Source organism: Macaca nemestrina, chromosome 19 (genome assembly GCF_043159975.1).
Source record: "Macaca nemestrina isolate mMacNem1 chromosome 19, mMacNem.hap1, whole genome shotgun sequence".
Lineage (NCBI taxonomy): Eukaryota > Metazoa > Chordata > Mammalia > Primates > Cercopithecidae > Macaca > Macaca nemestrina.
The window spans coordinates 82,499,670-82,516,383 of record NC_092143.1 but is presented as its reverse complement, the minus strand read 5'-3'; the positions used below and the strand labels follow the sequence as shown (position 1 = coordinate 82,516,383).

General features: G+C 52.5%; 2 protein-coding genes across 5 annotated transcripts in view; one reads left to right on the top strand and one right to left on the bottom strand.

Moving 5' to 3' along the window:
• Positions 1-305: 305 nt before the first annotated feature.
• LOC105478966 (cell death inducing DFFA like effector a) lies at positions 306-14,885 on the bottom strand. Of its 2 annotated transcripts, none has more exons than XM_071085717.1 (5): positions 14,744-14,885; positions 8,102-8,246; positions 5,851-5,997; positions 3,709-3,890; positions 306-771 (listed from the first exon to the last, which is right to left on the bottom strand). In XM_071085717.1, exons 1-5 carry the CDS (start codon positions 14,779-14,781, stop codon positions 624-626), a joined length of 660 nt encoding a protein of 219 aa, XP_070941818.1. In that variant the 5' UTR covers positions 14,782-14,885; the 3' UTR covers positions 306-623. The 2 variants fall into 2 exon arrangements, with proteins under 2 accessions (XP_070941818.1, XP_024647701.2); XM_024791933.2 differs by lacking the exon at positions 14,744-14,885 and adding an exon at positions 14,312-14,428.
• The window catches only part of LOC112426109 (uncharacterized), a 40,167-nt gene continuing 36,500 nt past the window's right edge, over positions 13,048-16,714 (top strand). For all 3 annotated transcript variants that reach the window (XM_071085716.1, XM_071085715.1, XM_071085714.1), the window contains exon 1: positions 13,048-14,472. In XM_071085716.1, coding sequence (XP_070941817.1) covers positions 13,998-14,472 — 475 coding nt within the window. In that variant the 5' untranslated portion in view covers positions 13,048-13,997. The remainder of the gene's footprint in view (positions 14,473-16,714) is intronic.

Sequence of the window (16,714 nt, the reverse complement as noted above, 5' to 3'; positions counted from 1 at the left end):
CAAGCAGAAAGTAAAAAAGTCCTTGAAGACCTCCAAAATTTGAGTCCTTCAGTATGAGGGCCCCTCTGAGCCCACTAAAGATTCATATGTGAAAAAATCATACAATCACATTTTGCAGCTTGTTATTTTTGTAGCACTAATAAAGACTTATGAGGGATTATATCTGTTAGAATATTTCTGGATGAGTTTTGCTTCTACGTAAATTTTTTTTTTTTTGCTGTTCTGATAGGTTTTTTTTTTTTTTTTTTTTTTTTTTTTTGCTCTTTTGAGAGATAAAGGAGATGCAAGAAGTATCATACACAAGGTCATTCTTGCGATGGGTTTATTGCAGGAGATGACGGACCAAATGGCTCCGACACATGCACACTGCTCCTGGGCACGCCTGCTGCGTAGTCCCTTCCCATGGCCCCCGGGGCCCTCCACGCCTCCCCCCCAGGGTACCCTGCCCACTGCCCCTACTTCACGTACCACCAGACCCTTTCCTTTCCCGGGCACTGCTCCTGACGGGCGTGACCAGTGCCTACAAGTGCATGTGGCTCAGAACATAAAAACATCTTCAACACTCATCATTGAGCCAAATGAAACCCAGTGTTTGGCTCAAGAGCCCGCAACAGCCTGCATCCCTATCCACACGTGAACTGGCCCTTGACTTGTGACCTGAGGGATGTTCGCTCTTCCTTGTCATCCAGCACCCGCAGCATGTATGTGCCCATATAGACGAGAAACTGTCCCGTCACCTGGGCGGAGTAGGACAGGAACCGCAGCAGGCTCCTGTGACAGAGTGAGATCGGGAGGCTTTAGCTTGGGATCTGGGGCAAGTGAGAAACAGACAGGATGGGGATACTTCACTCCCCCACCAAAAGGCACTCGGAGGAGGCCAGGCTCATATTTAGAGCGTGGCTGTCTGAACACTGTCAGGGCACACGTGTCCCAAGGCTGGCACAGATGCAGCTGCCACAGCAGTGGGTCTGGCCGGGAGCAGGTCTCTGTGAGCTCCCTGGGGACCCCCTGCTGCTGGCCCAAGACCACCCCAAGAAGCACGGCTCCCACGAGCCAGCTGAAGCATGGCCTGCTTGTTGAGTGGCCGGCAAGCCCTGTGCGGAGCAGATGGCCGCACCTGCACAGGTGTGCTGCGTCCTGGGCTTCGGCTGCTGGGCTGTTCCAGAGACCCTGATACTGAAACCCCTTCCCTTCCTAAGGTAGTAGTGGCTGCTGGGCTGTTCTAGAGACCCTGATACTGAAACCCCTTCCCTTCCTAAGGTAGTAGTGGCTGCTGGGCTGTTCTAGGGACCCTGATACTGAAACCCCTTCCCTTCCTAAGGTAGTAGCAGGACATTCAGTAGTGGCCGAGCCCATGGGGATGTGATAGCCGAGCCTGGGCAGCTGTCTCATCAGGAGGGTCCACTGCTCCCACCACCCACAACAGGGTCCCCGCAGGCGGTGCCTCCAGTGTGGGGCTGTTGTGAGTTCCGTGGCTGCTTGCAGTGTCATCAGATCCATCAGAGAATAAAATTAGTACCAAGAAGGCTGAACTTGTCTTTCAAGAAAGACTTTGTGGCCAGGTGTGGTGGCTCACGTCCATAATCCCAGCATTTTCAGAGGCTGAGGTGGGAGGACTGCTTGAGCCCAGGAGTTGGAAGCAGGAGTAAGCTATGATTGTGCCACTGCACTCCAGCCTGGGGGACAGTGTGAGACCCTGTTTCTTTAAAAAAAGAAAAAGGGCCTGGCACGTGGTTAACGCCTATAATCTCAGCACTTTTGGAGGCGAGGTGGGTGGATCACCTGAGGCCAGGAGTTTGAGACCAGCCTGGCTAACACGGTGAAACTCCGTCTCTACTAAAAATACAAAAGTTAGCTGAGTGTGTGGTGGTGCCTGTAATCTCAGCTACTCAGGAGGCTGAGCCACGGGAATTGCTTGAATTTGAAAGGAGGAGCTTGTCGTGAGCCAAGATCGCGCCCCTGCACTACAGCCTGGGCAACAGAGTGAGATTCGGTCTCGAGAAAAAAAAAAAAGAGAGAAGAAAAAGAAGAAAAGATTTTGCTGAGGCGGAATTTTAGGTGAGGTTAGCTTTCTTCATTATACCTATTTCAGCTGTAACTCTCTTGCTTGCCTCACTTTTAAAATCCAAGTGTCAAACTATTTTCTCCTATCCCGGCAAAAAGAAAAAAACGAAGCTCTCCTGGGAGTCAAGACTCCAACACGTGACAGTGACTGTAGTTTAGAGTCAGCCACTGATGGCTCTGAATGGGAAACTGAGGCCACAGAGAAGCCACACACCCTGTCCCACCGCAGGTGGGGCCGGGAGACCCCTGAGAGGAGAGCATTTCCCCTTTGCTGTGCTCAGCGCAGATCAGGGCAGTTGTCAAGGCCACGGGGCACGGAACCAACACCCTCAAAGAGAAACGGGCGGCCCTGCCCAGGGGGATGTGCAGGGGGCACTGGAATGGCAGCAGTTGCAAAACTTTTCAACTCGAAGACCTTTCTACTGCAGTTAGCCGCTCTCCCATCCACTCCCTCCAGAGATTAGTTCTTTAAGGATCAACGATCAATTTACTGGAGTAGAAATAGGTGTATTTAGAGCCTTGGCAATCGTAAAGAGCTTGGAAGCAACCTTCTCATTCTATTTATTTATTTAATTTTTATTTATTTATTTATTTATTTTTGAGAGAGTCTCGCTCTGTCACCCACTCTGGACTGCAGTGGTGGATCTCAGCTCACTGCAACCTCCGCCTCCCGGGGTTAAGCGATTCTCCTGCCTCAGCCTCCCAAGTAGCTGGGATTACAGGCACCTGCCACCACGCCCAGCTAATTTTTGTATATTTAGCAGAGACAGGGTTTCACCATGTTGGCCAGGCTGGTCTCGAACTCCTGTCCTCAAGTGATCTGCCAGCCTCGGCCTCCGAAAGTGCTGGGATTATAGGTGTGAGCCACCACACCTGACCAGCCTTCTCATTTAAAGATAAAAGCAAGGCTCAGAGAAGTTAAGGAGTCTGTGAAAGGTCACACAGCTGATTCCTTAGAGCAGGGACTGCTGGTGTCTCTCTCAGTCCCAGGCTCAGTGGCAGGGGTGCCACCCGGTTATGGAGCAGGAACACCCAGGAAGGCTCCTTTTGATCACACGGAATTCGTTTGAATAGGTCTGGGGTATGGTTGGATCGGGAATCTCTCTTCTAAAAGTTCTCTCTCCTGGGATGCTGTGCAGCCAGCCTGGCCCTCGTCTTTGGGATGACGGTGCCCTGGCATTATGTGGAGAAGACACATGCCCATGCCGCCTTACTGGTGAGGCTGAAGTTATCAGGGGTACAGGAAGCGTGTGATTTGCCAGGGTCTAGGTGGCCGCTCTATACAAACCTGGCACAACCTCCATGGCTCTGATTTTAGTTGTCATCACCTAGAATTAAGGGCTCTAAAATGAGTGTGGTTTCTTAAAATGAATGTGGTTTCTCTTTATATTTATTATTTAGCTTTTGTTTCTAATGAATAGTTAATGGTCTTTGGAAGAAACAAATCTGTTTTGGCTTGAGACTTCCTGTTGTGTGAAATGAGCTTGTGGGGTAAGAGGTGACCTGCTCCAGACAACATGACTCCAAGTGCCCCTACCAGTGCTAGCCAGCCTGGGAGCCCAGAGGAACAGGGTGGGGACCCGCTGCCCGTGCCACACCTGTGCAGTCTCCAGACCCCCGGAGGTGACCCCTGGAGTGTGTTACCTCAGCAGGCCCTTGAGTCCCGTGCACCGGATGTCGTAGGACACGGAGTACATCTCATACATGGTGGCCTTCACGTTAAGACAGCCGATGAAGTCCTTGGGGTTCAGCCTGTACAAGTCGAAGGTGACTCTTGCTATTCCCGACCTCTTCGGTGGTGAGCAAGTGGGGATGTGCTTGCTGCCCTGTGACAATGGGGGGAGGGGCAGGTTTCAGGAGCCTTCCTAACCCTCCCACGTCATCACTCCGCTCGTATGCCAGCTTCAGGTTCTCCTATATGTCTGTTTAAGGTCTGTGAGCAGCTCCGTGGCTAATTGATGGAGAGATGCTTTCGGCAGGACCTATTTGTACACACTGTGACTGTGTTCGATTAGCCACGAGACATCTCTTCCTAATCTGCCTTCAGTTCGGGACGCAGGGTGACTCTGGTGTGGCATCAGGGCCTGGATTTTAGGACCCCGTTGCTCAGTGGATAGTTGTGCTCTGATGAGTGGTGGGGACCGACATGCCCTGGAGGCCACCATGGTTACCTGGTGACAAGAGAATCTCATCTCATCACCATAACACAGTGATGGTAATGGAGAAGCAGGCAGCATTGGTTCAATTTTACAGGGGCTACTGGGTGGAAAGTACCAGAATCATATGGCTGAAGTGAGGGGGGAGTGGGCACCTTCCCGGAGCACCCCTGTGTTTTAATAATCCCCGGGATGACAGCAAACTCCATGGGACAGCCCAAAGCCATGCAGCAGACCCCCTGGGTGGGAGAAGACCCCCCGGGTGGAGGGAGACCCCCTGGATGGGAGGAGACCCCCTGGGTGGAGGGAGACCCCCTGGGTGGGAGGAGACCCCCTGGGTGGAGGTGGAGGGAGACCCCCTGGGTGGGAGGAGACCCCCTGGGTAGGAGGAGACAGTCTCTGCACATCCCCAGGTTTATAAATAGCACCGGAATAGAATTTTCCCCACAAAATGCTTTAAAAATATGAGAGCAAAGCCACCCCCAGTACAAATGCCAGGCCAGGAGAGGTTCTTCCTGAGTGGCTTGTGCCACATACAGATCTTGCAGCACTCAGGATTCGGGTCTCGTGACCCAAATTCAGGTCTTGTGAGCCTTTGGGGTTGGGAGCCGCTGAAGCTGTGAATGGTAAATTCACTAATGACAGTGACCTCATGAATAGGAACTTAAAACGTAAACACCCTTAAAATTACCCAAACCCTCCTCACTGTGGCCAGCCTTCTTTATTCCCATTCCACTATACAGACAAACCCACCTGTGGTTCCAGCTGCAGCCTCTAATTCGGATCATACGGAATTTGTTTGAATAGATCTGGGGTATGTGTGGACTCGGAATCTGTCTCCTAAAAGCTGTCTCTCCTGTGACACTTTAAAAATATAAGAGAGCAAAGCTGCCCCAAGGTACAAATGCCAGGCATTTGTCTTTGACTTGAATTTGTCTTTCAAGAAAGATTTTGTGGCCAGGCGCAGCGGCTCATGCCTGTAGTCTCAGCACTTTGGGAGGCTGGGGCAGGAGGACCCCTCGAACAGGCCAGGAGGTTGAGGCTGCAGTGAGCTATGATTGCGCTACTGCCCTCCAGACTGGATGACAGAGCCAGACCTTGTCAAAAAAAAAAAAAAAAAAAAAAAGAAGGAAAAAGAAAATAAGATTTTGTGAGGTGGACTCTTGGGTGAGGTTGACTTCCTCATCTTTTTCTAAGCACTTGTAGCTCCCTCTTCTCACTTTAAAAATCAACGCTGGGCCGGGCGCAGTGGCTCAAGCCTGTAATCCCAGCACTTTGGGAGGCCGAGACGGGCGGATCACGAGGTCAGGAGTTCGAGACCATCCTGGCTGACACGGTGAAACCCCGTCTCTACTAAAAAATACAAAAAACTAGCCGGGCGAGGTGGCGGCGCCTGTAGTCCCAGCTACTCGGGAGGCTGAGGCAGGAGAATGGCGTGAACCCGGGAGGCGGAGCTTGCAGTGAGCTGAGATCCGGCCACTGCACTCCAGCCTGGGCGACAGAACCAGACTCCATCTCAAAAAAAAAAAAAAAAAAAGAATGTGGACAAGTCAGCAGCCAAGTAGGGCGTGAACTTTTGTAGGTACAAAGTCTACCGAGTAGCTGTTTGGGTGACAGTGTTTTTGCTTACCAGCATCCACTTCTGTCCTTTCTCCAAGATCATGAAATGCGTGTTGTCTCCCAAGGTCTGAAAGAACTCTTCTGTGTCCACCACGGTGCCATCTTCCTCCAGCACCAGAGTGACCAGTCCAGTGGTGATGACCAGGGCGTCCAGAGTCTAGGTGGGCAACGCATCAGAGAAATGGAGTGAAGCCAGATATTTCCATGTGACCATCCAATGACATTTATTAAGTTACAGTTTTCAGAACTGTTGGCTGATTCTGACAAAATTTTAATGGTAAAGGTAACCTTGACTTGTGTCTATGACTCAGTCTTTGCTCGGAAGCAGGGAAGTGAAGAATGCTCTTTTTAAGATGCGGACCCACTATGCCGCCGAGGCTGGAGTGCAGTGACTGTTCACAGACACAACCATAGTGCATCACAGCCTCAAACTCCTGGGCTCAAGCAATCTTCCTGCCACAGCCTCCGGAGTGGCTGGGGCTACAGGTACATGCCACTGCATGCGGCCAGGAAGTTAAGATTTTTAATGGATCTGTCTTCTTAAGATACATGAGATAATGATTACATTAAATAATATTAGTAATTTCTAAGATTACCTATTTATTTAGATGAATAAAAACAAAACTCCTGCATGTTTGCTGCTGTAAGAGCCACAGCGTCATGTGCATAGCTGAGCATCTCTCTTGCTTCAGAGACTGTGTGTTGGATGCTTGTTTCTCATTTCCATGGGTGCCTGAGTCTGAGTTACGCTTCCCTGAGAGGCTAGGGTTCTTCCTTATTTGGTGGTCTAGGACACTGTTCTAGATCCCGGCCTTTACAACTAAACCCAGACTTCCAAAGCCGGCTCCATCCCTGCATCCTCCCTTGTCAAAGAAACAAAGTGACATTCTCCATTAGTGACTTTTAAGGTTTTTGTCTCTGTACCTCAATGTTTTATGGTACAGAGATGTAATGTTCCCCTTGATCATTTATACCTAACCTTTACTCTCAGAGTCTCTGAGGCCAAGAGAAGGTCTGATGAGTTTAAGTTGCTGTTTCTCCTTCTTTCTTTTCCTCCCCTTTTAAAACCAGCTTTATTGATATATAATTCACATGTCATACGATCCACTCATTTAAAGTATACAGAGCCTTGGTTTTGGTATGCTCACAGAGTTGGACCACTGTCACCACAATCAATTTTACAGCACTTTCACCACCACTGCCAAGAGAGAAACTGGCAGGCACTTGGGAGGCTGAGGTGGGAGGATCACTTACGCCCAGGAGTTTGAGGCCAGCCTGGGCAGTATGGCAAGACCCTGTCTCAAAAACAGAAAAAGAAAAAGAAACTCCAGAACCACCAGCAGTCATTCCCAATTTCTCTCCCCGTTTCCTCCTGGTGAGATGCAGCTTTTCTTGACCTTTCTGTGCTGGCCCTGGCTTAGAGCCCAAGACCATGGCCCTACGTGAGTGCAGGGCGCCCCGCTGTGGACTGGGGGAGAAGTGCCTGCAGCACCTTGCTGATGAGCCCAAGACCATGGCCCCGCATGAGTGCAGGGCGCCCCCCTGTGGACTGGGGGAGAGGTGCATGCTCTGCGGCACCTTGCTGATGAGCCCAAGACCATGGCCCCGCATGAGTGCAGGGCGCCCCCCTGTGGACTGGGGGAGAGGTGCGTGCTCTGCAGCAGCTTGCTGATGAGCCCAAGACCATGGCCTCGCGTGAGTGCAGGGCGCCCCCCTGTGGACTGGGGGAGAGGTGCGTGCTCTGCAGCACCTTGCTGATGAGCCCAAGACCATGGCCCCGCGTGAGTGCAGGGCGCCCCCCTGTGGACTGGGGGAGAGGTGTGGGCTCTGCAGCACCTTGCTGATGAGCCCAAGACCATGGCCCCGCGTGAGTGCAGGGCGCCCCCCTGTGGACTGGGGGAGAGGTGCGTGCTCTGCAGCACCTTGCTGATGAGCCCAAGACCATGGCCTCGCGTGAGTGCAGGGCGCCCCCCTGTGGACTGGGGGAGAGGTGCGTGCTCTGCAGCAGCTTGCTGATGAGCCCAAGACCATGGCCCTACGTGAGTGCAGGGCGCCCCGCTGTGGACTGGGGGAGAAGTGCCTGCAGCACCTTGCTGATGAGCCCAAGACCATGGCCCCGCGTGAGTGCAGGGCGCCCCCCTGTGGACTGGGGGAGAGGTGTGGGCTCTGCGGCACCTTGCTGATGAGCCCAAGACCATGGCCCCGCGTGAGTGCAGGGCGCCCCCCTGTGGACTGGGGGAGAGGTGCGGGCTCTGCAGCACCTTGCTGATGAGCTCCTGCAGGCTGCTTGCCATCACCCCACGCCGGCTGCTCCTGTCATGGTTGGAGACCCGGAATGGGCGAGCTGGGTGCGTGAGCGGGCTGAGCAGGACTCGCTTAGTCTGTGATCCCATAAATGTCAGGGGCCTGAAAATGGAGGTGAAAAGTAAAACTTTTTAAAAAGAGTCTCTCATGAGAAGTGTGAAACTACATAAAAATAATGCATTTTTAATATTTGCATCTAAAATAAAGCAATTCAGTGGTTGGGATTACTAAAAATTATATATACACATGTACACATAATTCCAAAGAAGAAACAAGTAAGGCATCAAGCCAAAAACACAACCATCTTTATTCCTATTTTACTAGAACATCCAAAGTCCTTGCCGAAACTCTTTGAGAAGGAATGGTTAGGGCATTCAACTCCAACAAGAAATAAGACTTATATTCTGCAAATATGCATGGGTTTTAGAGATTTAAAAAATCCAAAAGAATGATTTCTAGTGACCATGAAGCAGTTACACAGAGTTAGCAAGGCCCTCAGACACGTGCATACAGCTACCTGTTTACACAGTAAGGGTGAGCCAGAAATCAATTCAAAAGTGTGATATTGGTCACTATAGCAATCAATGAAGTTTCTGAAATCAACTTAGGATGAACCAAGAACAGCAGAACCACTCTCAGAACTGTGGCTGGAATCACAAGAAAGAAAAGACCCACAGGGCTTATATCACAGGACATTTTGGAGTAAGTCCTCATTTATCAAAAAATTAATTCAAACATTTACCTTTTTTTTTTTTTCCTTTTAGATACAGGGTCTTGCTCTGTTGCCCAGGCTGGAGTGCAGTGGTGTGATCTCAACTCACTGCAGCCTTGACATCCTGGGCTCAAGCAATCCTCCTCCCTCAGCCTCCTGAGTAGCTGGGACTACAGGTGCAAGCCATCATGTTCGTCTGAGTTTTGTATTTTTGTAGAGACAGGGCCTTACTTTGTTGCCCAGGCTGGTCTTGAACTCCTGGGCTCAAGGAGTCCTCCCTTCTGCCTCAGCCTCCCAGATGAAACTTTTGATAGCAATGCAAAACCTGCTGGGCATGGTGGCTCACGCCTGTAATTCCAGTACTTTGGGAGGCCGAGGCAAGAAGATAGCTTGAACCCAGGAGTTCGAGACCAGCCTGGGCAACATAGTGAGACCCTGTCTTTATAAAAAAATAAAATAAAAAAATTAGCTGGGTGTGGTGGTGCACCTATACTCTCATCTACTCGGGAAGCTGAGGTGAGAGGATTGCTTAGCCCTGATGAACCTAGAAGGTCAAGACTGCAGTGACCCAAGGTCGCACAACTACTCCAGCCAGGATGACATAGTGAGACTCCAAATGAAAAAACGAAAAAAGAAAAGAAAAGCAAAATTGCCTTCAACACATGATTACACTGCGTGCTTTTATTTTATTTATTTATTTTTGAGACGGAGTCTCGCTCTGTCGCCCAGGCTGGAGTGCAGTGGCGCGATCTCGGCTCACTGCAAGCTCCGCCTCCCGGGTTCACGCCATTCTCCTGCCTCAGCCTCCCGAGTAGCTGGGACTACAGGCGCCCACAACCGCGCCCGGCTAATTTTTTGTATTTTTAGTAGAGACGGGGTTTCACCGTGGTCTCGAACTCCTGACCTTGTGATCCGCCCGCCTCGGCCTCCCAAAGTGCTGGGATTACAGGCGTGAGCCACCGCGCCCGGCTATGCTTTTATTTTTTATTTTTATTTTTTATTTTTTTTGAGACAAAGTCTCGCTCTGTCACCCAGGCTGGAGTACAGTGGCCGGATCTCAGCTCACTGCAAGCTCCACCTCCCAGGTTTATGCCATTCTCCTGCCTCAGCCTCCCGAGTAGCTGGGACTACAGGCGCCCGCCACCTCGCCCAGCTTAGAGACGGGGTTTCACCGTGTTAGCCAGGATGGTCTCGATCTCCTGACCTCATGATCCACCCGTCTCGGCCTCCCAAAGTGCTGGGATTACAGGCTTGAGCCGCCGGGCCCGGCCACAATTTGTTTTCAATAAGGCAAGCCGGAGGGAAATGTGCTGGGTTGGGGTCCGGACCTGTCAGAATGACCTACACACCATTGCCAGGGGCCCACCAAGTCAATCAGAGCCTTGCCCAGCCGGGCTGTGCCCCAACAGGGCCCCAGGACTGGCACACAGCTTCTGAACTGTCACCTCGATTAAGAGACTGATGCAGGGTTCTCAGTTACACAATGCCATGAACAACACTGCTGTGTTGACACCACGGGGAATTCTCGCACACTCTCACCCCTGGTGACCGGGGGGAGAGGGCGGCGAGGACCGGCCGTGTTACATTTCACATTCAGAACCCAGGAGTCGCCTCCACCTCATCACAGCAGCTGAGACTTAAATGAGCTGAAGTCCCCACAAGGAGAGAGAGAGAAAGGCCCGAGGGCCACTGGATGCCAAACCTTTGTGTGTGAGAGCTAGCGACTTGCGTTAGCACCACTTGGGATCCACCTTACAGACAGTGAAACCTAGGCCTGGGGAAAGCAGGAAGGGAGTCGTCAGGGCAGCAAAGGCTAGACCAGAGTCTGAGCCCAGCTCTAGCTTCCACCCAGCACCTGGCCAGAAGAGGCGGCTCCCACAGGAGAGAAGGGCCCGGCCTCAGCAGGAAGAAACACCCTCTCTTTGCCCCCAAAGCAGGAGGTCAACGCAGTCTTGCACAAGGCTTCTAGCATCTGTCTCATGGGGTCTGGCGGTGCATTTCCTACTTTCACGCAGAACCTATCAGCACACCATCTATTTACTGAGTTAAAGATGCCAGGCCAAAATCAGAGAAATGAGAGAACACGGTCCATGTCTTCCAATGCTAGATGCAGCCCCAGTGATCAAAGGCGCAGCTTTGACCTAGTTAGCCCTGGCCCTGCATTTCCTCATTGGACGAACATGCTCACGCCTTCGTAAGCACCTGTGCTCCAGTGACCTGGCCCAAATGATTAATTCCAAGTTCCTGCGGTCTTTACCTGTCTGACAAGATAAGAGCTGGCAACCATTTCTGGTTCTCCCTGCCTTCACCTGCCCTCAAGATCGCCATTGTCAGTGAAAAAACACCTATTGTTCTCACCTGTAGCATTTCCCAACCAAGAGCTGGGTCATTGCTGGAGGAAAGGCTGGTGGGGGCACTGAGGACAGGAAATTTACCCCCACCTTCTTGTCAAAGAGGAAGGCGAGTGATTTCTGAGTCAAATTATGTAAAATCAAGACCATCTCATATGTAACACAGAAAGTGGTTAAATGAGATGTTCTGCACGCCAGGCCTACAGGTACCGAATCTGTTGCTACGTGAACAAGCCACCGTCTCCACCCAACTCACCTCCAGCCCGCTGACTAGAGTCATCTCTATCACTGGCCATCAGCACCGTGCCTAAAAGCAGGGCCACTGAGCAGCCCTAGGATCCTGCGTTTAGACACACCACATGTGAGAACCGCCGCTCCCAATTCCTGTGAAAGTGGGGACAGACAACCGCAGGAAACAGAAAGGGAAATAACCTCTAACAGGGAAGATACAAGGAAACAGGTTGTTTAAGGAAATAGGCTGTTTCAGAGAAATCCAGAGAGGAAAAGTCAGACTTCACAGAACGCTGTGAAACGGCGTGTCTTCCAGAAACGGGCAGGAAGGGAAGGTTTTGTATTCCGCCCTGAGGGAGGCGAGGCACCGCCAACTTCCAAAAGTGTGTGAAATACACCAACAAGCCACAGACTGACAGTAGACCTGAACTCTTCTCCAGTAAAACAACCCTGAGCTGTACAGAGAATTAAAAAGCTTTCTTTATATGCCACCTATGGAGGAAAAGGGCCCAGGATTAAGGTCTTCCTCAAAGCAAATGTTTTGGTGTCATGGGTGAGGGGCAGCAGTACAGGTAAGATGGTGCCCAGGAATATTCGGGGGGCAGTGATGGCTAAGGGAACCCTGCGTCTCATCATTAGGAAGAAAAGGAGAAGGAAGGGAGGGCTGGGAAACTGCTCCACAGGCCTGGAGAAGAGTCCCTGAGCTGTAGGGACAGCATCAGAGGGTGGTGGGGTCAATGGCAGGAGGCAGAGAAGCGAGTGTTGCCTCGATGAGGCTTCCTGCTGCCCGGCTGCCCTAGGGCTCTTGGATGTGACATACACAGGTGGGAGCGCACCTGCCCCCCAGATGAACTCGCCCCGACAAGACTGCCTGGCTCATGGCTCAGTTCTTCGCAAGCTCCCTAAAAAAGCTTGACGTTATCAAGTTTTCAATACATGACCATGAAGTCTTTGAACACTTTGCAGCTTCATTAAAATAAGAATTTAGATTCAAGAAGCAGAAAGATGAGATTCACTTGCAGCAAACTTAATTCCTTAGTAATGTCTCTAAGAAGACTGTGGTGAAATTTGTACTGAAATAGCAGCACCAAACCTAGAGTTCCTTGTTCAAGGAAAGGAAAGATGTACTGGATGGCTATGAAAGCAGCCATTTCACACGAGGTTTATAACAGGTATGAGCTTCATAACAACTTCAGCGTTTGGCAGGAATGTTATCACTGGCAGGACACACGAACAGAGCAGACTTTGTCTGTGACCGTCAACCTGCGCGTGGACCTCCTTGATGTCTGGAGCTTTGCTGTGAGACCTCAGGCTGCTTTCCTCAGGACCAAGGCCCCTAATGATTCCAGCTGACTAACAAATTGTTGGGTTAAGGTTTCACCACTGACTACAAGTACCTGATTTTTAGAAATTGTGCACATTGATTAAGTTATTTCCTTGGCAAAATGTAGTTACTGATAAAGACAGAGTTATGATATCCTGGACCTGGTTTAAATTAAGGAACCCTGACAGGAGGCAGAAGTCCAGCAAGAGCACAATTAGCAAATGTGTTAGGACCTGGCCTCTGGCTCTTTTGCCCGGACAGGGTTTTTTGAGAAGGGCAGGGAAGAAAAAGCGTCTTCCCTTCAACAAGAATTACAGATTGTTTTCTTCCAGTTTAGTTTGGAAACAGGTAGATTTCACAGAATGACAGTAGTTTAGCCTGGAAGCAGGTGGATTTCAAAGAACTGCAACAACAGTTCATCCCTAACAGGTGAAATCATTCAATCCTGGGAGGAGCCAAGCTAGAAGGAACGTGTCCTAGGAGACTCAGGGTTTCCCATTGTTTCATTTGTTAACAGCTCATAAGCAAGTCACTTCCACTTCACACTTGACCTCACGGAGACCCCATACAGATGCATTTTGGATTTTGATGAGTTGTTGTAATAGTCAGAGGCAGGGAGAGGATCAGCCTGAATCCTGCTCAGAGGCCACCCAGGATTGGTTAGTGCAGAGTCAGCCCACACCTCCTTCCCTCATGCACAGGGGGAACATCGGTGTGTTGTGAATTCACTGGATGGACGCATCCAAACTGCTAAGTCCTCACCTCCTGGAAGTGGGACTGTGGGCTGGATGGTGCTGGAAGAACGCAAAAGAAACAGGGCCCTGACCTTTAGGCGTAAGCGTGTTAACGACCGCACACGAAGCAGGTATTTCTCAGCTCCCCCTGCCAGCGCCCAGACTTGTACCGTGGGCTTGTTTTAAAAGAGAAAGATGCTTCTAACCTGCAGTGTCTACAACTCCCATTTAAGAACCCGGGATGGGAAGCTCATAGATCGCGTTTTGTAGCCGGAACGCTCCCTTTCACCCGTGTGGTCTCTCTGCCCGCCACGCGTAGCACACAGTGGGATCCGGCGCCGCCGGACGCCTGCATCTTCAAGCCCGCAAGCGGTTCTCTATCCTTTTTTCAGGTACTCGATCTTCAGAGAAACACGATCTCCCTTTCAGACCTATACTTTACAGTTGCTGCCACGCAACGACTTAGGATTTTACCAAGAATTGGCTTGGGTCTGCTGGGATATGAAGATTAACCCAAGCACGAAAATAGCCTATGCTGCCTGTTCGACCACGAGCGGGTGCGAAGCGCAGGGAAGACTCCGCAGGGTCCACCTGCCCCTTGTCCCCCTGCTCCCCTGCAGCGTCTCTGCCCTCGGACCCGGAGGCAGGAGGAGCTCTTCTCCCAGCACCACCAACCTGGCGGGCTCCGCCGGCCGGTCGGGGGCTCCCCTCGGAGACCAGAGCCCGCGCTTCCAGGAGGGGCCAAGCCCGGGCCACTCCCGCGCCCAGCTCCCGCTGCGATTTCCAGGACCCCCAGAAGTCCGCTCCCCTCGCACCGTGGAGGCTTTGCTCGGGGTTCCTGGGACCGGACCCTCTTCTGCGCCCGCGACTGCAGCAGCGGCCAGAGATGCAGCCACTCGTCAGCTGTCACCCGGTCTGCAGACGCCCGCGCACCTCGCGAGAGCCACCCCTGGCACCTGCGCCCAGCTGCAAGAGGGTGAGGAGGCGCGGGACGGGCTTGGGCTCTGCCCGCGGGCGCGGCTGGACGGCCTGGGCACCGGCGGGGCGGATGGGTGTGTGCGCGGGGTCGTGGAGCGCCAGAGAATGCGGGGAGCGGGGGGATGAGGGGAGCGGGGGGATGAGCGGAGCGGGGGGATGAGGGGAGCCGGGTACGGCACGAGAGGCGCACAGGGGAATGTGAGGCGCTGAACGCAGGGCGACTGGAAGCGCACGGGAACGCGGGGCTCAGGGGACGCGGGGGCACTCGCCTGATGAGGGCTCCTGCATAGTCCCGGGCGGCCTCCATGGCGCGGATCCCCTCGCCGGCCTGGAGGCCTCGCTGCCTGCACCGTCTCTTAAAGTGCGGCGGCCCCGCCCTCGCCCGCCCGCCCGCCCGCCCGGCGAATGCCTGACAGGCGCAGGGCAGGACGTTGGCACCGGCTCTCCCCCGCCCAGGCTCGCGGCTTCGCGCTCTGGAAGCCCGCGGTGGTCCCTGGCTCCTGCCGCCTGGAGCCGCGTGTCCTTCGCTGCCTCGGGCGGTACCGAGGACCTTGGAAGCCCAGATGCTCCGCGGGTCTCGTGTGGTCACGGGTCAGCCTGTTTGGTTTGCACTTCTAGGGGTCGGGGCAGTTGGGGTCATCACCTACCCCGCAGCATCGCTTTGGCCGCGGAAAGACCGGTGCGTGGATTTTAAACCCAGGCCACGGGTGGGGCGAGTGAGGAGACGGGTGTGAGCGCCACTTGCCCCCAGCGCTGGAGTCCCCCGGAGCCCAGCCCCAGGCTCAGCGAGCCGCTGGGGCCCTGCAGGGGTGCGGACGCTGCCGCAGACACCCGACCTGCAGCCCTTCAGGTTCTCCGGGGCGCCTGGGCTTCCTGCCCGCTGCGCTGCTCTCAAGGCCGTGCCACGAGCATTTGGGGACAGTGAGAAGGGCGTGCGGAACGGCAGGGGAAGGGAACCTTGGGACGGCATGAATTGCCTTTTAGCTGTAGTAGGGACCTTCGCAGAGTGAGGAGGCAGAGAGCGAATCTCGCTGGGGCTGGGGGCTTTCCGTCCACACCCTGCTCTCATGGTTGTTCCCATCAGAAGATGCTATTGGGGCCTCTGAGACCTCCGAGGAAGGCGGGCAGCCACAGAACCCCTCACTACAGAACTGAAGAGGTGGGCTCTGTGTTGAGGGGTGGGACTCCGGCGGTAAGAGGTGTAACTTTCTGGGTTGGAGGCTTGTTCGGACATCCTCTTGTGCCCAACTGCTGACTGCCGCCTGGGAACTGCGTTTCTGGAGCTGCAGCGGGATCCCCGCCGGCTCCTCCTGACCCCACCTGGTTTGAGCAGGCTGACCTGATCTCTTTAGACCTGACCCTGTGCCTCTTCCACAATGGGTCTCAGAAAGTGATCAACAAGCCTTGTGACTTGCAGGACTGTTGAAGCCAAAGGCAATTGCCTTCCAGAGTCTAGGACTCCTCCTTCTGGGAACCCCCAGCCCCAGGCTCACAGGGGCAGTTTCCCCCAGAGGCACTGGGCCAGACACAGCCTTGGGAGGCCATTCAGTGCCCCTCCCTCTCACAGCCCCAATTGGATCGATGAGAAAATGGGTCCAATCAATTCAGGTCAACTTACCTCCAACCTTTTTATTGTGAAAAAGTTCATTTTCTAAATATAGAGATATATAGAAAGAACAGGGCTGAGGGTGGTGGCTTGTATTTGTAATCCCAGCATTTTGGGAGGCTAAAGCAGGAGGATAGCTTGAAACCAGGAATTTGAGACCAGCCTGGGCAACACAGTGAGAGTACCATCTCTACACAATAATAATAATAATTACCCAAGCATGATGGCGAGCACCTGTAGTGCCAGCTACTCAGGAGGCTGAGGAGGGAGGATCACCTGAGCCCAGGAGTTTGAGGTTGCAGTGAGCTGTCATCATGCCACTCACTCCAACGTGGGCAACAGAGTGAAACCTCCTCTCTAAAGAAAGAAAAAAAATATATACATATATACACACACACACACACACACATATATATGTGTATAGATATGAGAACAGTACAATGAGCACACTTACACCCAGCCCCTGGATTCAACCACTGTTAACATTTTGACATATTTGTTATTTATCTCTATTTTTATTTGAACCCCTCCAAATTAATTTCTTCAGCTTGTGTCTCTGAAGAAACAAGGACATGATCTCATACATAACCATAGTGACATTGTCACTTCTAACAAAATATAAATAAAGACCTGT

Coding starts and splice junctions, on each gene's coding strand:
- LOC105478966 (XM_071085717.1), bottom strand. CDS start 14,781: ATGGAGGCCGCCCGGGACTATGCAGGAGCCCTCATCAG. Junction 8,247..14,743: donor TATGCAGGAGCCCTCATCAG/GCGAGTGCCCCC, acceptor CTCCATTTTCAG/GCCCCTGACATTTATGGGAT. Junction 3,891..5,850: donor AAGGACAGAAGTGGATGCTG/GTAAGCAAAAAC, acceptor CCATTGTCACAG/GGCAGCAAGCACATCCCCAC.